This window comes from Bidens hawaiensis, unplaced genomic scaffold (assembly GCF_021521415.1).
Source record: "Bidens hawaiensis isolate Kalapana, Puna unplaced genomic scaffold, B.hawaiensis_p1.1 tig00034168_1, whole genome shotgun sequence".
In the NCBI taxonomy this organism is placed as follows: Eukaryota; Viridiplantae; Streptophyta; class Magnoliopsida; order Asterales; family Asteraceae; genus Bidens; species Bidens hawaiensis.
In genome coordinates, this window is record NW_027495886.1 from 208,570 (window position 1) to 232,119 (window position 23,550).

Sequence of the window (23,550 nt, forward strand, 5' to 3'; positions counted from 1 at the left end):
GATATCTATAAAACGCATTTATGGACAAATACTACAATACGTGTTATAGTGGTTGATCCGCATTACCCTGGCATTCTCTCTAGAAGTCAGGAGTTTAATCCTGACTTTCGCTCTCTTGTTAGTATTTATGTATAAGTTTTTTGCATTTTGTGGTAGGTTTTTCATCATAATTTTGTTTATTGTCTTTCAGTTTCTTTTATTTTGTAGTGTAGTTTTGAAATTTATTAAGACCTTTTTGAAATTAAGCCTTTTCTTTTGGCAATGAAATCAAATTTTAAAACAAGTGGAAAGTAATTGCACAATATGAATATGTCTTCTGAATACCCTTGGTGTTTATTATTATTCTTTTCGAGTGTTCTGTCTTGATCATAAATGTAATTATCTCTCTACTTTCTTTAAGTACTCCTTATTATCGTTAATCGGCCTAAAAAATATGTAGTCAAGTTGATAGATATCAGACGTTCAATATTTATGACACCCTTGAAAAAGTTATGAGGTCCTGCTTAAACCTCAGCCCAATCTAAACATCTACTTGGCCATGTAAATGTAATACACAAGTGAGTAACTAGTTGCTCTTTGTAAATAACTGGTGAATTACAATAAAGGTATGTTATTTGCGATGCATTCAACTTTGACCTTTATAAAACTGTTTATAACACCTTGGCCAATTAGAACTGCAAAAGTACATGTGAAAATGTAATAAAATCCTGTTTTTTAAACTTACTAAAATACAACACATTATATGATTTTCAATTTAACACATTTAAAACAGATGCGAACAAAAAGTTATAAATTAGATTTCAAATAGCAAATGCCATATAACATCATACAACAACATATTCATGAGTTCAGGAAAAAAAAAATACAAGCTTTATGCTTTATTTTCATGCATCTTTATGCTTTATTTTCATGCATCTTGAAATTCAATTTCCATTGCTATGATAGATGATAATTTATTCGGCCCCGGATCTTATACCAAAAGAGACCCTTCCATGACTGTGGTGGCTTTACCTCGAAGAAGCACTCGTTGATTCTCCTTATCAAGATGCACATGTAATACACCACTTCTAGGTGATGCCTGCATTGACCCAAAACACATAAACGAACATATGTTACAGTCAGTCATAATAATAATAAGTACATCATGGTGTAGTGAGCGTTTAAGAGAGAATACCTGGTATGCAACAAAATCACATTTCCCCAACTTATCATGCCAATAGGCTGCTAACGCGCAATGTGCACTACCACAAACCGGATCCTAAAACAGAATATTAGCAATTATAATGATGTTTGCTTGCTCCAAATATTTATAATTATAAGGATGTATATACTCACCTCATCAATTCCTAATTTTGGACAGAAGAATCGACTATAAAAGTCAAACCCCGACCCGATAGGTGCACGTGCTGTAATTACTATCCCTCTACCCGGTGATTCCTTAATTTTATTAATCTGCGGTTTGTATTCTTCAACTTCTTTTGCAGAAGAAAGCTCCACCTGTAGAAAAGAACAAAGAAAAATATAACTTTTTTTTCCAAATATGCAAATGCAAGAGCAATTTTAAGTTACACATACATAGATATCATCGAGTGTGTTCTTCTTTACATCAACAACCGAAGCACCATCTAATATTTCTGAAATTGCAGAAACCTCGAGATCATTGTAATCTGAAACTGGCACAACAGGGAAATCCAATTCTATGTAGAAGCTGTCTTCTAATGCACCATTAGATTCACCATTGATCTTGTTAGCTGAAATTCTTTTGGCAGTTAGAATTCCAGATAGGGTTGAGTATTCGATTGTGTCAGAGTTCACCAATCCAGATTGGAAAAGAAAGTGTGAGGCTGCTAAAGTTGCATGACCACAGAGCTCCACCTATTAATAAAGTATAACAAATGAGGATTAATGGAGTTTCATTAAATGAATACAATCTCAGACTCCATAAACAGGGCAGTAAACGAACCGAAAATTTGGAGAATGTTCGGCGAGAAGTTCATTTATGACCCTTCGTTTAATAAGTGAACGAACATGAACAGGAGATTTTGTTCAATTAACTAAATGAACGAACATGAACAGAGGCCACGTTCATTCAATTGTGTTCGATAATGTGTTCGTTTACGTTCCTTAATGTTTGTTTGTTTATGTTTGTTCATTAAAGGTTTTTAATACTTTTAAATGACTATTCTAATCTTTAAATCATATAGATTTAAGCATAACTATCGACTCGTTCAGTTGGGTTCGTTTATCGTTATCCATAACCATTAATCAGCAAACTATGGCATTCAATATATGAATCTAGGTCAAATTGATGAGATTGTAAGAATTCCTACCAAACACTATGCAGTCAATACTGGTGCTATACCGGTTATCGGACCTCTAGCAAAATATCAGTCAGAATATCGATACTGATAATATCGGCAATATTTGACCGGTCCTGGACCAATATTTGGCTGATATATCACCGATTTTCCCGATACCAGGTTTTTAAGTCTCAATTGTAAATTTTTAGTGTTTAATGTTAGCATTTTAAGTTGTAAATTAGTTCCTACTTGTTACGGTTGTTAGTGTTTTGTAAGTTGCAAAAGGTTAATTTGTTAATAGCATGAGAACATACTGAATTGTTAATGTTAAATTGCTATACATATATTGCATAATCATATAATTACCAATATCCCACCGCAATAACCAATATCTCAAATAATATCGGTCCTTGACCGATATCCGATATTTTCCCGCATTAACTACATAGCTACCACATAATGCTCTATACAATAAGTGTAAAGTGGCAAATACCTCAGCTACAGGAGTGAACCACCTGAGATTGAACCTAGGGTTCTCTGTATCGTGATTAGCAATCGGAGTCAAGTAACACGTCTCAGAGATATTAAATTCAGTTGCAACTGATTGCAACCACTTATCGTCTTTCTGTACACCGTCTAACCAACACACGGCCGCCGGGTTTCCTTTAAACGGCGTGTCTGTAAATGCGTCCACCTGTTTGTTTAAAACAAAAGTAAATTAGGCCACTGTGACTCACGATTGATAAAGCAATTAGCAAACTGAAAGTCGTGAGAATTGAGAACAATGAACTTACGACGGAGTATTTTATGAGGTTCTTCGCCATTTGAGATGTTTTGGTTAACGTCGGACCACCACTCTGTCTTCGCCGGAGTCAACAACTGATATTTTTATTGTTCAGTGTTGGTTTGGTTACTAGTGGGTGAATAAGTTAAAATACAAAAACAGTTTGGTTACTAGTGGGTGAATAAGTTAAAATACAAAAACAATAATAAAGTTAGTTTAATATTATTTATATACTTTTAACGAATATCTAGATTTAAACTTTTAATAATGTCTTGTAACCGATGACTGATGAGTTGTTAGGCCAATAGTATTAATTAAGTATTAAGGGGTTTGTTAAAATACGGTTTCTTTGAGATGATAAGAGTTTTAAGTATCGTAGTACACAAAAATGATGTATTAATTTGTCAATCAAAAAAACAAAATTGAAAATGTTCATCTCTTATATTAGTGGTTGTATTGGATACACGGTTAAAAAGAAGTGCAAAGTGTATGAAGTAATACGAAGCAGTAAGTGAATAACATGTATGATTTTTAATGATGATGGGAGACGATTTAGTGATTGTTCTAATCGTTGTTATATATTCTAATAATGTTTTTGATATACGACAAAATAAAAATACATAAACCTTGCGCTATTATCTTGTTAGAGTTTGTGTGATTAGTGATTAAACGTTAACCGTTTAAACACTAAACTATTAACCTTTTATGTTTGTGTGATTTATGAAAGATGTGTAGTTTTTATTTATTTTATATGTAGTGTTGTTACTATAGAAGTAATATATGAACTTTAGGGCACTGATAAAGAGTTTATGCTCTCTTAAGACTTAAATATAAGTTTACCTTAAAAGTTTAAAACCTCGAGGGAATGGGCACATGTAAGGGTAAGCTTCATGGGTTTCAACCCACAAAGCAAACCCACCCCGACCCATGTGGGTAGATTGCCAAATTACAATTCATGACAAACCTTTGCCATGAAAAATATATGAATGTTGGATAACATAAATGTGTGTTAATTATTATTATTATTACATATAAATGTTTTAGGGTATTTGTGGGTGGGTGTCACCAGTGATATTGTGATTTATGGGTACAAGAGGGTAGAAATGAGATGACAGTGCGTGATTGATCGGTGCATGGGTAATACCCATGAGTGCCCCTTAATAACAAACGTTTAGAAACATCTTTTTTCATCCAAAAAAACCTTTTGATGTACGATAAGTTAAGCATGACGCATGTATTGTAGGACTAGCGTTGCTTGACGCCGATTAAAATGTATGTACTATTTGAATCTGAATGACACCTTAGTTTTCATAAGAAATCGATAAAATAAAATTTTTTGCTTTACGTTTATCCATTCTAATCACATTTGGTCTTCAACCAGCCCGCTAACCTGCTCTCTCACCACCTAGCAACCACCATCCATAGCCGCCCACCGCGTCACCACCCAGGCACCCACTGCAGTCAACCTTTAGCCACCTCATCCTAGTATGCAATTTCTAGGATTTGACAAGGAAACCGCTTTGATTTTCGCCTGTTCGGTTTGTAAGATAGTCAAACTAATGCATGATTTTTGTTATTTTTAATTTTTTGATCTGGTACGAAAATTAGCTATTAAATAGAAGGAGAAAACCAATTTGAAAACGTTTCCAACTTCCGACAATTTGGTCAAAGAAACAAGATGGAAGCAACCTGTAAATTGTTATAAACTGAAATTATGTATTATGTTTTATTATACTTAACCATCTAATGAATATTATGTTGCATATAAATTTGAAGTTTAATCTATCGAAAGATAAAAATAATTACAAATATTCCGATATTTATTAAGTTTGGACTTTGGGATTTGAGATTCATTGGACCTTCGTAAGTTCACAATATTTCCAAGGAGAAAGGCGAAGAGTTTCCACGCCATATGTCCTGTCTCATTTTGGTGTTTATCGTTAGGTTCAGATGATGTATGTATTTGATGATGTAGACCCGGATAGTACGATTGTTATTTTTCTTCATTCCATTTTAATGAAAAAAAAAGTCATGTTGTTAAGGTACTCTAGACCAAAGAAAAAAAATAATTGTACTGCATAAAAACACTTAAAAAATTTAACTTTCACGTGATACTCATGTACCAGCATCAGACAATCAATAATTCAATATGCATATCTGTGGGATCAAAGTATGAAAAATTATATTTGGGCCCAAGTATTATTGAGTCCAAATATAATTTTAATAGTTTCTAAAGGTTATATAAAGTAACTAATATTTATTTCCTGTTTTGATGGATAGATTCTTGATCATGGCCGAGGATATATAAGGTATGAATAATGAACGATGAATCCACATTTAAACAATAGCTACGGCTTGAATCCACATCTGTTACAATTGTTGTAATGTATTTATTATGACTGACTTTACCATTTTTATCAAAAAAAAGACAAAAACATTATCAAGAAGATTATATCATTTCTATGTAAGTTTTAGCAAGTTTTAAATCAATAGACTACTCAATAACTAGACAAGAACTTATGAGACCTTTTTTATCATTTCAGCTCTTGTTTAACTACTTTAGCTGTCTACAAAAATCCAAAAATAAAAATTACCCTAAATTATAATAATTAGACATTACATGTTACATATTAAAATAAAACATTAAACAAGAAACTAACATGAAGAGATAATAAAACACAAATATGATTAGATAATTCAACTCAAGAAATTACAACCCTCAACTTGATACAAGTTCAAGTAAAATATTGGGTATCATTATTCACCAAACATCTTATCTTAAATACCAATAAAAAAAACCTTGCAAGACCCAAACCCATATCTAAATTTAACAAAATTAAGGAAGAAAACCCTAAACCCACTCACATAAATAACCTTGCAATCAAGTAAAACTTTTAGCTATCTATTTACATGGGTCGGAATCGATTAGGGCTAAAAACGCCTACCATAACCCCTCTTTTGCCATTTTTAGAAACTGGCAAAGAGTGATAGTTGGGAGCTCGTTATTGCCCACTTTTTTCTTCTTTATTTTAGTCATCTTCAACACCTTTGTACCTTCTGTTTCTGATTCGATTGTTGAGAGTAAATTGTAAAACTATCATCGACAACATAAACAATATTTCAGTTTTAACAAAAACAATTACAAAGACAATAGTTTTATATAAATATTACGAGTACTTCGCAAACACCATGAAGTAATAACCTATGGAACGAATCTTGGACACGAATTACAAGAACCTCCTTGCCACCTGTCTCTGAGACAAACGCCCGTATGTTCTCCTGAAAGTTAACCAGTGACATTAATTCGGGTCTTGAATAATCTTTTGTTTCGTTTATGCTAAAGGTCATTTTAGGCGTTTCATTTGCAAAAATTCGAGTACCTCATAACCATCAACAAGCTCTGGAAGGAAGCATCTACGAAACGCGTCTCGAGTTTTGCAGTCAACCCTGTGCCAATTGACTATCGCAGCTAACTTATCAGCATCCACATGGCTTTTCTTCTTTGATGAGGAACCTTTAAGGGCCTCGATCACACCAGCCTATAAAAGAGAACAAACATATAAATTATTTTTTACATACAACTTTTATGACCATATTTAGCACATTAAACAGTCCATGTTTATAAGAAAGAATCTAAATAAGATCAAATAAGCGGAGTAAGATATTATTTGTGTTGCGATAATATGAACTTCTTTTAAGCCAACCTACCAAATTGAAAGCAGTACTAAAAACAGAACAATATATTGAAATAGTGTCAATAGAAACATGAGAAAAGGAAAACCTCTTCATCCATGTCTATATTCCTAAATTTATCCCACTCCCCAACATTTGTCATGCTAAATGGCGACGGTCGTGCCTCATCACCTGTAAAACGAGCCTTTCGGTTAACATTGTATGCGATGCAATAAAAATGAAAATTAGAAGTCTTCAATTTAATTGGTGTATTGTTATATAGGTGAAGGTTCATGTACATTTTAATCTTAACATGATAACGTAGGAAATAATACTAATTTATAAAAAAAATGAGAACGTAAGAAACAATACCAATCTACATAAACAATGATTTATAATAACAAAGAAAAAAACCTAAAAATTACAACAAAAGAATCAAAATCAAGAACAAGATAATAACAGCAAATACTTATAACAGTAAAAGAAAAAAATCTAATATTAACAACAAAATATAAATCAGCAAATATTTATAACGTCCCATAATCGAAAATTAGCAAATACGAACAAAAAAATAACAGCAAACACCTATAAAAATACTGTTTTCATATTAAGAATAAAATGTATTTTGTTTGCATTGCGTTCGTTTGTCCATTTATTCATTCATGTCAAAAATACAAGCAACCACTATCCAAGTACACACGCGAATACGAAAAAAGTGCATTACCCCAAGGTGGTGGAGCAAATAAGCCTCTAATTTCATCCCCAGTCAAACGAGGAACAAGCTCCAACAGTATACGATCGTTTATCCATCTACGTGCTCGTCTGTTGCTAACCTGGAAAAAAATTGATTGTCAAAAACTAATCAATGACTAAAATGCATACAAACTAGTAAATTTTGTTGATTGTACTGATATCTTGAGTCTTGATAGATGTTGTTTGTATATAGAATGCTATATACTGACAACATGGGTTTAAACGGTTGTCGTTCTAAATTTAATGGAAAAAATATGTTCTTGTTATTTAGTTATGAAATGTTTTCATTTTCTGCTGCAAGTTTGATTTCTTTATCATGAACTGATAAATTAGTTAAACAAACAAAAAAGATCAAACTTCTAGCAAGATAACTCAAAAGTTCGCAAAATTTTAATAAGCGGACAACAAGATCATTGATTTGCCATTAAATTTATAACAATAACTTATCAAACCTATGTAACAAACATGTTATGCATAAACATTGCATCTGTCAAGGTAATTATTAATTCTATTACTATTTTTTTCACTGGACAAATTTAAAGACAGATTAAATTTACTTTGTCGTTCAAGCTCTCAAGGTATTCAATTTGTTTCTCGACTGCAAGTCCTCGGGATTTAGTATCGCCTGCAAGCATTCACAAAGCTAGAACTTAGGTTCAAACAATAAGCAAAAAACGTTCAATTCAAATTATATATAAACAACTAGCTATGTGAATATAAGTGGTAAAATTATGGGAAATTTTCGGGACCTTTGGTAAGATGAAATAAAGAAGACGATGAGAAAGCATTGTTTTCGCCTTGCAGGAAAACATCAGGAGACCCCATGATTGAGTGAAACTTTTGGAAGATTATTATTAGAGGAGATTGCAGTAGGAAATTATCGTGGGATACTTCTTGGGTGTTATATATATTACATAAAAAAGTATAATATTAATACTTTCATTTTATAAGTTTATGTCATTTATAAAGACAAACATATAATGATTATATTATTATTTTCCTAATATATATATATATATTTATATATATATATTTTGAGCTTTAGTGTTACAAACACATAATTTATTCATTTGACGACATCCGATTGCCCGTTTAACTTGTTTTCTCTTTCGTTTTAAAATTTAAATTTTTATTTACTTTCGTTACCGTAACCCGGGTTTTACCATCCCAAAAAGGGTGTCGGTCTCCTTGGCATCATAAGATCGGGCCACATTTTTTTACTTGTTTGTTTTAAATCATTTCTTATAGGGGTGCAAACGAGCCGAGCTGAGTCCGAGCTCGACCAGGCTCGAGCTCGGCTTGTTTAACTTACACAGAGCTCGAGCTCGAGCTCGGCTTGTTTCGAGCTCTATTTCCAAAGCTCGAGCTCGGCTCGTGAGTAGATTTTCAAGCTCGAGCTCGGCTCGGGCTCGGCTCTTTTACCATTTATAGTTATTTTTTAAATAATATAATTATTTTTATATATTATTTTCTGTTATAACTTTCTGTATAAATAATATATATACATATATATTAGTTATTTTTATTTATTTTTATAACACTATATATAAATATATTAATTAGTAATTATTAAATATATATTTTAAAAAATTATATAAATGGCAGGCTCGTTTAGGCTCGCGAGCCGGCTCGAGCTCGATAGGTGAAGCTCGGGCTCGGGCTCGTTTATTAAACAAGCTTACTTTTAGGCTTGAGCTCGGGCTCGGGCTCGGGCTCGATTAAGCTCGGCTCGTTCGAGCTTTTTAACGAGCCGATCCCGAGTAGCTCGCGAGCAGCTCGGCTCGTTTGCACCCCTAATTTCTTATTAACCTTTTTTTCTTTTTTTTCTTTGCTTTAAATTATTTTATGTTATATTTTTAAGGGCTCACTCAATTCACATCAGCTCGCTAACACGACACCTGGTTTTTATCGACGAATAAACTTTGTGTTAAGTGTTACATTTTTGTATCATAAGTTATATGAGTATTTTTAGCATTTATTAATTTAACTTCTAGGTTTTGTGTCAAGAACGTAATCAAGATAGATGTCAACCGAATTCGTGTCACCTTAATCATAAATTGTACTTGTTTCTTTTAGTATGTTAAGTTTATTGAATTTTGAATACGGTTCAAATCAAATTTTGAGTTTGAGTTCCTTTCAGTTACTGAATACCCTAATTGACCCTCCAAGTTTTCAAATAGCAACCACAATAATATCCTGAAATTGTTATTCACATGTAACGTAGATGGTTGTTTTATCCTTTCTCAGAAACTACTAGTAACAAAATATAATAGATATAAAATTCTTCTAAATGTAAGTTGTTATAAAGAAAAGACTCAACGTATTATTTATGTCTCTCGAATCCTCAATCCCTTAAGGCCATGAGGTATACACAAAGAGAATCATTGGGGATGTTGAGGTGGCTTCCATGACTCCCTTGATTAGAACACCATGCAGCCCTCTAGAGTAGTCATTAGTGCCGGGTGGCCGGGTGCAAATTAAATGACCACCTCAACGCTGGTCATTCTCCCATTCCTCCAATCAACTTTTTTTTCTTTGCCTTTTTTTCTTTTTATTTCTTTTGTTTTTAAATAATATAAATAAATGGAATTGCAGCGGATGATGGATAATGAAGTATAACATGTGTTGAGTGATGGGGTTGAATGATGGAGGAAAAGTTGAGGTGGCATTGAGCCGTTGGCATGACGAATAATGAAGAATAATAGAGAATGATGTATAACTCATAGCCTAATAGCACTCTAAGTAGCAAGAAATCTCTTCACCTTTATAAAAATATTTTAATTTAACATAATGATATAAACTAAATAATATTTAATAACAATACCTTTAAATGGCCAACATTTATATAGCAAACTGTAAAAGCATAAATTATTTAAAAAAAATATCTAATAGATTATCATATCAGATTTTAAAATCTAGAAATATTAATAACATAAAAACACAGAATTTTAAACTGTGTAAAAGATAAAATAAAATAATTAATGAAAAGATGTAAAAGGTCAAATTTTCGGACCCCAACAATAGTTGACCACCAAGGTTACAACTTGGGGAACACGTCCATTTTTAGTAAAAAGAAGAATGCTTCAGCCTTCAAGTCTTTACTCGTTAGCTGCTTCAACACTCATACTCCATACAAACAGAAACTTGGAGACAAAGCAAAGACTGTTTAGAAGAAGTGGATTTGTTTGAAAGTTATGACCGGATGAAATAAGCGTACAAACAATCACGGACGTAACCATAATATATTTCTACATATCATTAGTTCTTTATACTCGGATTTCTAACAATCATATGTTAAAATTTTCAAATTGGTTCAGTTCAGGTCACATAGCGAATCACGATATCATAATAAAAACATATTGTCATTAGAATACACACCATAAAAATACAATGTTATGGTACCGGTGTCTACTTTTTTGGAGAACAGTAAAAAGGAAAAGTGTTGGGAATTTCGGTTCAAGACCGTTACTTGCAGTGGCGGAGCCAGAAATATTTTCATATGGGTTCGGTAGTTTTGGTGCTCGGTTTTTTACGGGTTCAAAGTTTTCGGATCCAAACGGGTCGGACCCAGTCATATTTAATAAAAAAATGTTACATATTATAATTGTTTTCTACGCATAGTCATGTTTTATATACTATTCTTGGCATCTTCAATTGCGACTCAAAAAAAGAATTCATTTTCAATATAACAAATGCAAACATCATATATGTAGTCTTGGATCAATTGAAGGCTCGTCAAAGAAAGAGTCGATCAACCGGCCGTTGTTGTCATCTGTTTGAAGTGCGGCAGGCAAGGCGATGGTTGAAGCCTTGAGGCGAACTGGAGAAGGCGACGAGGCGATGGTCGATAGAAACATAATTTATCGGTCGTTGAGGCGATGGATGTTTTTGATTTTTTATTTAATTTTCACTTAAGTATTATATTTAAAAATGTTAATTGGGTTGAGTTTAGTGGACAATTCTATGAATATTTTGGATCTTTTTCATATAATCTATATATGGGTTATTATTGACTCATTATAATGTTTGTTAGCAGGTTTTAAAGTTTTATATATTTTATAAAAAAATATTCATTACTAAAAAGATTTTAACTAAAATTTTCATAACTAATGGGTTCAAATATTTTTTTAGAATGACACCGGGTTCGTTCACCGACAAAGGATGGGTTCTCTCATTGGTTCGATACTATAGATTATATATAAAATCAAAAAAAGACCGGGTTCGGCCGAACCCGGTGACCATAGGGTGGCTCCGCCACTGGTTACTTGGCGTGCAAGATTAAATAACATGATTTAAATATGGAGTGGATAATTATAAACAATTAAATGTGCTTAGATTTAATTGTTAGTATAATTATTATGTCCTAATATTTAGCAACCTTGTTGTAGTCTAAATATGATATGTTAGATTATAAATACGTGTGCTTTGGGGTTAGAGATTGTAATTGAGTTTTGTGAAGTTTATCAATAATAACATTCGTGTTCGTGTGCGAGTTCATGTTCAATACCTGGTACCAATTCCAATAAAAAGAAACTAACATTTCTGCATTTCTAGTCCGATGATGGATGGTTTTGACTGAGTGTTGAGTGTCGGTAAGTTAGTGAGTAATGGTTATGGTCTATTTATTGTGTGAATCATGTTTTGTCTACTTTCTAAGGATTGATCCACGATAGGTTTTTGATCAATGAGTTTACAGTGAACCTCTAGGTTCAACATCTTTGAGAAAATTGAGTATTTTTGGGAGTTGTAGATTTACGAGTTTATGTATCTGATAATTGTGTGACAAATTCATGCACATTTTCAAAACATGACAGTATTAAATAAATAAAACCCAATCACCCAGTACAAAATACAAATGACCAATGGAGGAGGCTTTAACCAAGTTGAAGAAAGTAATAGGCTAAAGTAAGTTTTGTTTTGTTTTTTTTAAACAAAATTCCTCCTTTATCTTTAGAGACACAACACCACTAGACCAATATGTCATGGGTAAACCATGAGTAAGTAGGTGTCCGAAGCCGCAATTGTATTCAAGTTGTGTGTTTTGAAAAAGGTTTGAAATTGTGAAATTTTAAAGTTTAAAGAGGTTTTAACTTATAAATTTTAATGGTGAACATCATACAACTTGTAAACCAAATCTACAACCTGAGAGCTTATGCACAAAAGGTTAATAATCTAATTTATCAATAACCACAGCAATTACACACAAGATTTTTAAATATCATTCAAACGGACATTTGTAAACCAAGCCTACACATTTGACCAAACATTTCGCCAAACCATCCAAGTTACCCGAATCAAACAACCAATCATACAAAGCGACCTCATTTTACCCGAATGAAGCCAAAAGCACCCAAATTGATTGTTGTGGTGTTCATGTACTCAAAAGTCCACTACCTAACACAAAACAATCATTATTCTTCATCTTCACATTCGGGCTCATCAACCCAAAAATCTCTTCCCGAATTCACTTCAATTCCATTTGCGCCCCTGTCCCCAAAGTACCTAAACCACCCGATTGTGGGTATGCAAATGATGGATCCACCGCCCTTAATAAGATACTAATATGCATAAGTATCATAAATAGCTTAATACATAGTTTCCATCACTTATTGGCTTAAATTATGATGCACACTTATTTAAACAAGACTCGAACTACGTTTATGAAGTAGAAAGCTACCACTACCATCATCAGTGGCTTGATCAATATAACTACCAAATGTCTTGCAATAAAATATTTAATATATATATAAAGATCGTTCAATGGTTATACATAACCAGTTTTAACTAAAGAACTATAATGACCGCATAAACACTTTTTCCTGTTGCTCAACAATTATCTAAACAAGATCCGAACTCGGTTTATAACATACAAAACGAATCAGCTGTAATAAGCATACTACCAACATCAACTATTAGGCTCTCCCCAACGCCGTTCCAAACAAAAAGACAGGTCAGCTACTAATATTTAAGAAAACAAAGTTGACTCTCAGTCAACTTTTTGTTTAGAATAAGGTAGTTAGGGTTCCTTTTTTTTATAATTTTTGAATTGTGTTGTTCAACGGGTGTTCATTTTAGCAACTTACCTAGCTTACCTTATTCTAGACAGAGAGAATTTACAACGACAGAAGCGCGGTGAATCAAACAAGATCATCTACAGTTGAGTCCACTGTAACTATCAAAGGTCTATGGAGACCCAGTGTTGAGTCAGCTATAATAGGCAGCCCGGGTGAGTCCAAATCAATGCTGTCTATCTCACCATTTTCAGCCAGTGCTTTTTCTAGAGAAGCTTTTGCAACTTTAATGATGAAAACTATCAGCATCACTGTTATCATATAAAACGAAAAACGTTTAGCATGTTGTTAATAAGTGAGTGAATAACATAGAGGCTCGTTATACGTGATTTTGACTTACCTGATATTGTAAGCCCAAAAGCCATAAACATCTGCAATTACAAAAAGAGTTAATTAGTGATTTAGTGATATGGCATCTTGAATTATTACTACTACTACTACTATTATTATTATTATTATATTCATGTTCTTAGACTAACAGATGCATGTGACAAAATAAACGCATAACTTACCCAGCGGGTTTTTGATATTCCATGCCATCCATGTGTAACATCAGAAATATCCTTGAGGGTTGTTCCAATATAAACAAAAAAGAATGTAATTGGCTGCAAGCAATTAAGAGTCATAATTATAAAATAGAAGTAAAATTAATTTGTAGAAAAATATGAAGGTGCATACCATCATCCCGATCCAAGTGGCCAACATATACTCCCATAAGGGGACAGGAGTAACAGATAACAGGTAATTCAACACGTTAAATGGAAGCAACGGAACAAAACGAAGAAGCAAAACAATCTGTGAAGAAATAGGTAAAACAGTCATTAGACATCTAAAAAGAGAGAAACAATAAAAGCTAACAGCCCATGTAAGAAACGCTGTTGTATGAAAAAAGAGGTAAAAGAGTCATTTCAGAGGGCTACACATAATTGACCCTAAGTTATAGATCTCCTTTACAAGATTGCAACTTATGGTATAAACAATGACATAAGTTCTAAACCCATCAATGTAGTTGCATAATGTAAAGTTTTAATGTTTATCTATATGGCAATGTTATTCAAAAAGAACAATAAAACTTGTGACATATGATTTGCAAGATTACATCCAATGAAATCATACCTTAAAGCCAGATCTTTGTATTGCAATAGCTATAGCCTGAAACTTTGGATATTTCTTTAACTTAGAAATGACATAAGACCGCCCAATCTGTGCATATACGAGACGGCATTGTTAAATTAATAAGATATAAGTGCCCGTTAACATATTCAAGAAAAGATTACTATTTTTTTTGTAAGAGCTGTTGTGCAAAGTGATTGAATAGAAATGCAAATTATATCCTTCTCTGTATGCATTTTTAGTTACATGTTGGGTTGAACTATTTAACAAAATTACCGTTTTGCCAACAAGAAAAGCAGCTGTTGCACCAAGGGTCGCACCAATTGAATCAGCAACAAATCCTACTGGCAGTCCAAAGAGATAGCCCCCTCCAAGCTGAAATATTGGTTAGAAACAAACATGTAAGGACACATTTACAGATTTCAATGAAAAGGATAACAGATACACATCAAAACTTTAACCTAAGCATCGGTTTAACCAATAATCCATATATGTTCGAGTAATATATACAATGCCAACTGTAAAGTAAAGTGAAGAGCAGATATGTATTCAGTTCTTACCGTAAGTACTGACGCTGGAACCGCAAACACTGTAAGAGGAATATAAGCAATGGCACTACAAATTCAAGAGCATAGAATAAAATGAGAGATAGTATTTAATTGGAGATGCATGAGAACAACTAATATTAAATCATAAGTGAATACAAAAAAATTCTATCTAGTAGAACACAATGAAAACTGAAAATAACTTACAGAACAAGTGGACCCCAAGGCCCCAACTCTTCCTTAATCCATAGCAAAAAGTTCTTCAAAATCTGCATAACACAACACCAACATGGCAACACCAACATCAAAACTAAGTGAACACATAAGCTGTAATAATCACACACAGTGCATAAACTTGTTAAAAAAACTTTAGCAACCCCAAATTAAACACAAAATAATAATAATAAATAGGGCTGAGTTCAAATGCATAGTCTTCTAAAACTAGGTAGTCGTAGGAAGGGCATCAAACAGGCTCCAATTGAACTCAAACTAGCGGCATTAGAACCGTCTGGCCGAACTCTATGATATTAGATTTTAGGTTTTCGCTTTTCGATTTCTAGCTTGTAGGTCTTTTCCATTTTTCCTTGACATTGTATGATATTACTCCGCGTTTGTTATATTTTGCGAGCCATTGTGTCTAGATTTAGGTGACTGTAACTTAAGTCATAATAGTAAATAAGACATATCATATTGACATAAAGTAACCTAAGAAACCATCTGCTTATCATTACTCCTAATTGCACAAAATCCTCAACCCTAGGGTCGGTTTCAATTAAGAACTGAACTTAAACTCAATTGATGCCTAAAACTATTATTAACTAATAATAATGAAATTGCTGTCTATTTCACTAAACTTGTCCCCCAAGCAATAAACAATGCAAATTAGGCTTATATTATATTATCATTTACCTTTTCAATCGGAAGGTTGAAACACGCAAACGCAAAAGCACCGAGAAGAATAATAAGCAACGAGGCGCGAACAGCAGACGACCACGTGACGTTGAGTTTCATGGCGGATAAGAGGCGGCGACGCCACGGCCGGAGATCCTCGTCGTCGTCTTCGTTGCCAGTTAGGTCTTGCTTCAACGACGACCGTGCTCTCAATCCCACCGCGTTCGCCAGATTTATTTATTTATTGATATTCAAATCCAACTAATTAATTAATTGTGCATATTGCCACTGGAATTTGAGATCTTCAGTCACCGAAAATGAGAATGGATTCAGATTTTGAACAAATTATTATTATCTAGTGAAGTGAGTTTGGATCCGGTGGGTCCCACTCTCACCTAAAATCTCACTGATGAGTCGGTCTGGGTGGTTGGGATAGTTTATTTCCCGCCTCGTTTTGGGCTTTAAATACTTTCTTTGTATTGTGTATTGGGCTTATGAGTTCGTTTCACAGATCCATCACACACAAATACACGATATTACTATATTAGGCACAAATCCGGTATTATGAAAAACTGGGTTTGGGTATGGAACCGGGTTCAGGTATGATCGGGTATTAACAATAATCGGGTCGGGTATTGGCTTGAAAAATCATACCCTGTGTACCGGGTTCGGGTAGGGTATTGAACCGGGTATTCAATACCCGGGTATATGAAGACCCTATTTTCGGGTATTGAAAAAACCCGTTTTATGGGTTTTGAATACCCTATTTTCCAAGTATTAAAAAAAACCCATTTCCTATAGTTTTCTTCTGTTAACAGGTCTGCTTGATTTTTTTATCCTAACTCCATTTTTTTGCATACAAACTTCAAAGTTCATTCAAACATACATAAACAACTAAACAATGATACAAAAAACACATATTTATGTGTTTTCAGTTGTTGTTTGGTATATCAAAAGGTGTTGCTCTAAACAAGTATTTATATCATATACGTGCTCCAAAAAAGATCCGTTGGAGAACGACTATAGATCTGTGGACATCCACACAAAAACATGTGCACAAACACTAATATCCTAGCATGCAAAAAATCCGTTTTGGGTATGCAAAAAACCGGGGTTTCGGGTATAACTAGAACCGGGTTTCGGGTATAGCTAAACCGGGTTTCGGGTTTCGGGTATTATCGGGTTTAGATCAGGTTCGGGTTTCAACATTGAAAGTCATACCCTATCCGTACCCTACAGGTAGGGTCGGTTTATGGTTCGGGTACTAAAAACCCGGGTTTTAGAAAAACCGGTTCCGGGTTTTTTTTTCGGGTTCGGTTCCGGGTTTGGGTTTTTTGTGCAGCTTTATATTAGGCTGTTTACCAAGTAGGGGTGTGCATAAAACCGAAGTAACCGAACTGAAACCGAATAATCGAAAAAACAGAGCTGAAGTATTAACCGACGGTTAAATTTTTAGTTTTTCGAAAAACCGATTTTTGGGTTTAGGTTAGGTTATCAATTTTAAAAAAACCGAAAAAAACCGAACCAAACCGATTAATCGAACCTATGTTTTCTACTTGTTTTTTTTTTAAGATTTAATGACCAGAAACATAACACCAAAATAATCTACCATTGATGGTGATGAAGATGATCAAGATTGGGTCTAAACTTTGAAGATGAATAAGACAATGAATAGAGATTCGGGAAACCTTTAGTATTTTTTATTAAGAACGTTGTTGAATTTTAAACTCTACTACTCAAACAACTTTGTATTTGTTTGGTTCCACATAACACGTGCCTATTTTTGTATTTTGAATTCAATATGTATGAGGTACTCATTTTTTATTTTTTTTGTAATGTCTACTCACAATAAAAAAAACCCGAAAATAACCTAAACCGAAACCGAAAATAACTGAAAACCGAATAATCGAATAACCGAAAACCGATTGGTTGGTATTCTAAAATAACATATAGCTTAGGTTTAGGTTTGGGTTTCACCCAATAATCGAACCGAACCGTGCTCACCTCTATTTACAAGTGTAAATTTATTAGAGTATTTTATAATACTTATTAGTTATTATCATTGTAAATGACATAATTCAAATTGTCGGCATTATCATTTTACTAATGTTGTGTGTGCAACCGTAAACATTAACTGTCTTTAAAACTCAAATAGACAAAAAAAAACAAAAAAATAAAAAACATAAGCTTTGATATCAACTTGTAAGGCCCCGTTACCGGTAGCCCTACTTTCGTGTTGGATTTACTCATAAACACAGTTCTAAATATCAGAGTTAATTAAAACATTCGCGGAATATAAAAGCTTTCATAAAACATTTCATAACAAAACACGTCTTGTCTTAAAACATCATTTTGTCTTTCAAAATAAACGAAACATTAAACTTAAACGTCTTGAGTCTTCCGATGCCAGCCTCTTATTCAGTGCTACGTGTCTCCTCAAGCGAGCTGCCTCATCCTACTCACATGCGTGCATACTAAAAGTCAGCTACGCTGAGTGAGTTCTAGTTAATCATACACTATACAATACACATAAACTTATATTCTTTCATTCATACTTTCATACTTCCATACTTTCTTTTGTATTAACTTACTTTCATATCTTACGTTATAAAGAGCATTACGCCCTACATTCCTCGAGTATTATTAGGGCTCGGTACCCTCCTTCCTCGAGTATTATTAGGGCTCGGTACCCTCCTTCCTCGAGTATTATTAGGGCTCGGTACCCTCCTTCCTCGAGTATTATTAGGGCTCGGTACCCTCCTTCCTCGAATATTAGTAGGGTTCGGTTCCCTAGTTCTCGAATATTAGTAGGGTTCGATTCCCTCTTCGTTACCATACAACCATACATCATACCTCGAGTATTATTATGGTCCGGTACCCTCTTCGTAACCATACAACCATCCTTTCCTTCTTTTATTAACTTTATCACATTCATACACATAAGCATACATATCATACTTACCTTATACTTAGCGTTACAACCTGACAGAACGTGCAATATCCGAAGATCGTTCACGTACCGTCAAGCCATCATTCATACATATCACATCATTCACATAAGGTATACACTTATCTCTTAGGATAAACGTATTAACAAACATATCGAGTATGCACACAGCCCCGAAAACATAACACATAATTGGGGCTAGAAACTCACCTGAACACGGTTACGTTCACTGTTAATCGTAATCCCTTGCTTCAGTTGTGTACGGCTGACTGTATAACAAGTATACGTATCAATTAACTATCACTACTCATATCATCTTTCTAGTCTTAACTACTACCCACAACGAACGGGGGTCCGGGGGCAGCGCCCCTGGCAGTGGGGTCTAGGGGCGGCAGCCCCTAGCAGGGTCCAAGGGGCAGAGCCCCTGGCTGGGGTCGAGCTGACAGGTCAGCTTGGAAAAATTTTATTTACATTAACTGTCTTAACACATTTTCCATTAGGTTTTTAATTTATTTTCTAAGCGAACTTAACTTTAGGCGAAGTTAAACCTTAAGCGAACTTAACTTTAGGCGGAGTTAAACCTTAAGCGAACTTAGCTTTAGGCGAAGTTATCAGTTAGGCGAACTTGGCTTTAGGCGAAGTTATCAGTTAGGCGAACTTGGCCGTAGGCGAAGTTATCAATTAGGCGAACTTGGCCTTAGGCGAAGTTACCAATTAGGCGAACTTGGCCTTAGGCGAAGTTACCAGTTAGGCGAACTTGGCCTTAGGCGAAGTTACCAGTTAGGCGAACTTGGCCGTAGGCGAAGTTAAGCTTTGAAGGCGAAGTTATGCTTTGAAGGCGAAGTTATGCTTTGAAGGCGAAGTTAAGCTTTTGCAGGCGAAGTTGTTCAGGTCAGCTACGGGTTTGGTTTTTATCAAGCATTTTGGCGATTTTAATACCCTTGTTATGGTTCGACATCACCCCCTACGTTCCCTAACCGTTTTCGTTCGTATATATATCCCGTATATACTATAAAGCTTGGACCTTTAAGGTAAAAACGTTCAATACTACGTAAACTTTAAAGGTCAAGAACATACCTTTTATACGTTCGGTGTGGTCGTGGTTTGCTTGGTTATCTCGTATATTGAAGATCTAATAATGGTCGGCTTGATTCTTGGTCTCGGATGTCTCTCTCTCTCTCTCTCTCGACCGAATATGGTGTAGTGTATGTGTGTGTTTTTGAGTGTGTAGAGATTATGATGGAAATGAAATGAGGGTTTAGGGTTTTAGGTTGGTTTAGGGGATATTTATATCCCTTAAAGCCCATGGACCTAAGGCCCATTCTCATTTAACCCATCTTAATTAATCTAAGTCCATGATCCGTTCTTTACTCGACATTAATTAATTAATAACGCGAAATCACTAAACGTAACTTTCTTTATTTAACATTATAAATTTTGAGGATGTTACAAGTCTTCCCTCCTTAAAGAGGTTTCGTCCCCGAAACCTAACTATTACATAAACAAACTAGGGTAAAACCTTGCGCATCTCATCCTCGGCTTCCCAAGTAGCATCCGATCCCCTTGCGGTGTTTCCATATCACTTTTACCAAAGGTATAACCTTGTGACGAAGCTGCTTCTCCTTGCGATCACCGATCTCTATCGGTTGCTTGATGTAGTTCAATTGTTCATCAACCTCAATGTCCATCAATGGCACGTGAGACGTGTCATCAGCTAGACACTTCCTCAGATGAGAAACATGAAAGGTTGAATGAATTCCTTCTAACTCATCGGGTAAATCCAGCTTATAAGCTACTTCCCCCACACGATCTAAAATTTTAAACGGTCCAGTGTACCTCGGACTCAACTTCCCCCTCTTTCTAAAATGGATAATTCCTTTCCAAGGCGGAGACCTTAAGCATCACATTGTCCACCAACGTTAAACTCATTGGTCGTCGACGCTTATCTGCATAAGACTTTTGTCTGTCTTGAGCGGCTTTCATTCTTGCTTTGATCTGATCGAACTTTGAAGACGTTTCTTGAACCACTTCTAGGCTTCCCATTTCTTTCTGGACCAATCTCACCCAACACACCGGGGTTCTACATCGTCTACCGTTAAAGCATCTCAAACGGTGGCATACCAATACTTGAATGGTAACTGTTGTTATAGGAGAACTCTGCTAGGTGCAGATGATCATCCCAACGTCCACCAAAATCTAAAACACAAGCACGCAGCATATCCTCAAGGGTTTGGATCGTCATTTCAGACTGTCCATCGGTTTTGAGGATGATACGCCGTACTGATGTTCAATCTTGTTCCCATAGCTTCATGGAATTTCCTCCAGAACCTCGAAGTAAACCGTGTATCTCTATCAGACACGATCGATAACGGTACTCCATGCTTGGTTACAACTTCTTTAATGAACAAGCTTGCTAACGTTTCTGACGAGATGGCCTCTCGTATGGGCAGAAAGTGAGCACTCTTGGTCAAACGGTCCACAATCACCCAGATAGTATCATGATGCTTAGCTGTACGAGTAGCTTAGTTATGAAATCCATAGTGATGTGTTCCCATTTCCACTCAGGTATCTCTAGCGGTTGCATCTTCCCATAAGGCTTATGATGTTCGGCTTTGACTTGTAAGCAAGTTAAGCACTTACTGACATAATCTACTACATCATTCTTCATTCCAGTGCCACCAGTAATCTCTTTTCAAGTCTTGATACATCTTTGTAGCTCCAGGATGGATTGAGTACCTTGACTTATGAGCTTCATCTAAGATTCGACTTCTAAGATCACCATGGCGTGGGATCCACATGCGGTCAAATCTAGTCTTAACTCCATGAGTGTTTTCCATCAACTCATTTTGCTGGCCATACATCCTTTCTTTCTTTACTAACCCTTCATCTGCTAACACCTCTGACTGCACCTGATGATTTCTTCAAAAAGACTTGAGTTCATAATCAGCTGGTCTGACTTCACTGTTGCAAGGACTTCTTCATTCTTACAACTTAGCGCATCAGCGACCACGTTCGCTTTACCGGGGTAATACTTAATCTCACAGTCGTAATCCTTTATCAATTCTAACCATCTTCTCTGCCTCATGTTCAATTCTTTCTGCTCGAAGAAGTACTTTAAACTCTTATGATCTGTATAGATAGTACACTTAGTACCGTACAGATAATGCCTCCAAATCTTAAGAGCATGCACTACAGCTGCTAACTCCAAATCATGTGTCAGATAAGTACTCTCATGGACCTTCAACTGTCTAGACGCGTAAGCTATCACCTTCCCTCGTTACATCAACACGCAACCTAACCCTTGATGCGAGACATCAGCACAAACAACGAAATCCTCGTCACCATCGGGTAGAGCAAGGATTGGAGCTTGCGTGAGTCTCTTCTTTAATTCTTCAAAGGCTTCTTCTTGAAACTTTCCTCAACTGGAATACTATCGACTTTCGGGTCATACCGGTCAGCGGTGCGGCTATCTTGGAGAAACCTTCGATGAATCTCCTATAGTAGCCAGCTAACCCTAGGAAGCTTCGTATATCAGTCGGATTCTGCGGAGTCTTCCAATTCGTTATCGCTTCAATCTTAGTTGTCCACGGTAATCCCTTCCGGATTAATCACGTGACCTAAAAATTGCACTTCTCTTAACCAGAACGCGCACTTTGAAAACTTGGCATACAACTTCTCTTTCTTCAGAGTCTCCAATACCTCTCTCAGATGCTCAGCATGGTCAGACTCGCTCTTTGAATAAATCAATATATCATCAATGAAGACGATAACCGACTTATCCAACATCGGTCGACACACCCTATTCATCATGTCCATAAATGCTGCATGAGCATTTGTTAGACCGAATGACATTACGAGGAACTCGTAGTGTCCATACCGCGTTCGGAACGCTGTCTTAGGGATGTCTGCCTCCTTCACCTTCAGCTGATGGTAGCCTGATCTGAGATCTATTCGTGAGAACCAACTTGAACCTTGCAGTTGGTCAAGCAGATCATCAATCATTGGCAAAGGATATCTATTCTTTACCGTAAGCTTATTCAACTCACGATAGTCTATGCACATTCTCATACTTCCATCCTTCTTCTTCACAAACAAAACCGGTACGCCCCACGGAGAAACACTCGGTCTGATAAAACCCTTGTCGAGGAGTTCTTGCAGTTGGGACATCAATTCTTTCATCTCGGACGGTGCTAGACGGTAAGGCGCTTTCGCGGCGGGCTGGGCTCCTGGTATTAAATCTATCTGAAATTCTATCTCTCGCTCTGGTGGCAACCCCGGAAGATCCTCAGGGAATACTTCTGGGTAGTCGCGCACAATAGGAACATCTTTCATTTCTTAACTTTAGGCGAAGTTAAACCTTAAGCGAACTTAGCTTTAGGCGAAGTTAAACCTTAAGCGAACTTAGCTTTAGGCGAAGTTTCCAGTTATGCGAACTTGGCCTTAGGCGAAGTTATCAGTTAGGCGAACTTGCCTA

The 23,550-nt window shown here is 35.4% G+C and overlaps 3 protein-coding genes across 4 annotated transcripts; all 3 read right to left on the reverse strand.

Moving 5' to 3' along the window:
• Nucleotides 1-798: 798 nt before the first annotated feature.
• Nucleotides 799-3,211, reverse strand: LOC143585773 (uncharacterized). Of its 2 annotated transcripts, XM_077067476.1 has the most exons (6): nt 3,095-3,211; nt 2,794-2,994; nt 1,576-1,875; nt 1,336-1,497; nt 1,175-1,258; nt 804-1,078 (listed from the first exon to the last, which is right to left on the reverse strand). In XM_077067476.1, exons 1-6 carry the CDS (start codon nt 3,122-3,124, stop codon nt 971-973), a joined length of 885 nt encoding a protein of 294 aa, XP_076923591.1. In that variant the 5' UTR covers nt 3,125-3,211; the 3' UTR covers nt 804-970. The 2 variants fall into 2 exon arrangements, with proteins under 2 accessions (XP_076923590.1, XP_076923591.1); XM_077067475.1 differs by having other exon boundaries at nt 799-1,258.
• A 2,748-nt stretch (nt 3,212-5,959) lies between these two features.
• LOC143585777 (uncharacterized) lies at nt 5,960-8,334 on the reverse strand. The gene is made up of 7 exons (XM_077067479.1): nt 8,259-8,334; nt 8,067-8,134; nt 7,481-7,589; nt 6,866-6,948; nt 6,465-6,623; nt 6,262-6,363; nt 5,960-6,178 (listed from the first exon to the last, which is right to left on the reverse strand). The coding sequence occupies exons 1-7, from the start codon at nt 8,332-8,334 to the stop codon at nt 6,026-6,028; spliced, it is 750 nt and encodes a 249-aa protein (XP_076923594.1). The 3' UTR covers nt 5,960-6,025.
• Nucleotides 8,335-13,531: 5,197 nt separating this feature from the next.
• LOC143585779 (uncharacterized) lies at nt 13,532-16,452 on the reverse strand. Its single transcript, XM_077067480.1, has 9 exons — nt 16,148-16,452; nt 15,446-15,507; nt 15,254-15,308; nt 14,970-15,068; nt 14,697-14,783; nt 14,259-14,375; nt 14,093-14,185; nt 13,921-13,951; nt 13,532-13,831 (listed from the first exon to the last, which is right to left on the reverse strand). The coding sequence occupies exons 1-9, from the start codon at nt 16,247-16,249 to the stop codon at nt 13,647-13,649; spliced, it is 831 nt and encodes a 276-aa protein (XP_076923595.1). The 5' UTR covers nt 16,250-16,452; the 3' UTR covers nt 13,532-13,646.
• Between the last annotated feature and the right edge of the window lie 7,098 nt (nt 16,453-23,550).

Excerpts from the sequence above, each read along its gene's own strand:
- LOC143585773 (XM_077067475.1), bottom strand. The coding sequence starts at position 3,124 with ATGGCGAAGAACCTCATAAAATACTCCGTC. Across the intron at positions 1,876-2,793 it reads GGTTCACTCCTGTAGCTGAG|GTGGAGCTCTGTGGTCATGC; the intron begins GTATTTGCCACT and ends CTTTATTAATAG. Across the intron at positions 1,259-1,335 it reads CAAAATTAGGAATTGATGAG|GATCCGGTTTGTGGTAGTGC; the intron begins GTGAGTATATAC and ends ATTCTGTTTTAG.
- LOC143585777 (XM_077067479.1), bottom strand. The coding sequence starts at position 8,334 with ATGGGGTCTCCTGATGTTTTCCTGCAAGGCGAAAACAATGCTTTCTCA. Across the intron at positions 6,949-7,480 it reads ATTTGCTCCACCACCTTGGG|GTGATGAGGCACGACCGTCG; the intron begins GTAATGCACTTT and ends CTCGTTTTACAG. Across the intron at positions 6,624-6,865 it reads ATATAGACATGGATGAAGAG|GCTGGTGTGATCGAGGCCCT; the intron begins GTTTTCCTTTTC and ends TCTCTTTTATAG.
- LOC143585779 (XM_077067480.1), bottom strand. The coding sequence starts at position 16,249 with ATGAAACTCAACGTCACGTGGTCGTCTGCTGTTCGCGCCTCGTTGCTT. Across the intron at positions 14,376-14,696 it reads TACAAAGATCTGGCTTTAAG|ATTGTTTTGCTTCTTCGTTT; the intron begins GTATGATTTCAT and ends ATTTCTTCACAG. Across the intron at positions 14,186-14,258 it reads CCACTTGGATCGGGATGATG|CCAATTACATTCTTTTTTGT; the intron begins GTATGCACCTTC and ends AATTGCTTGCAG.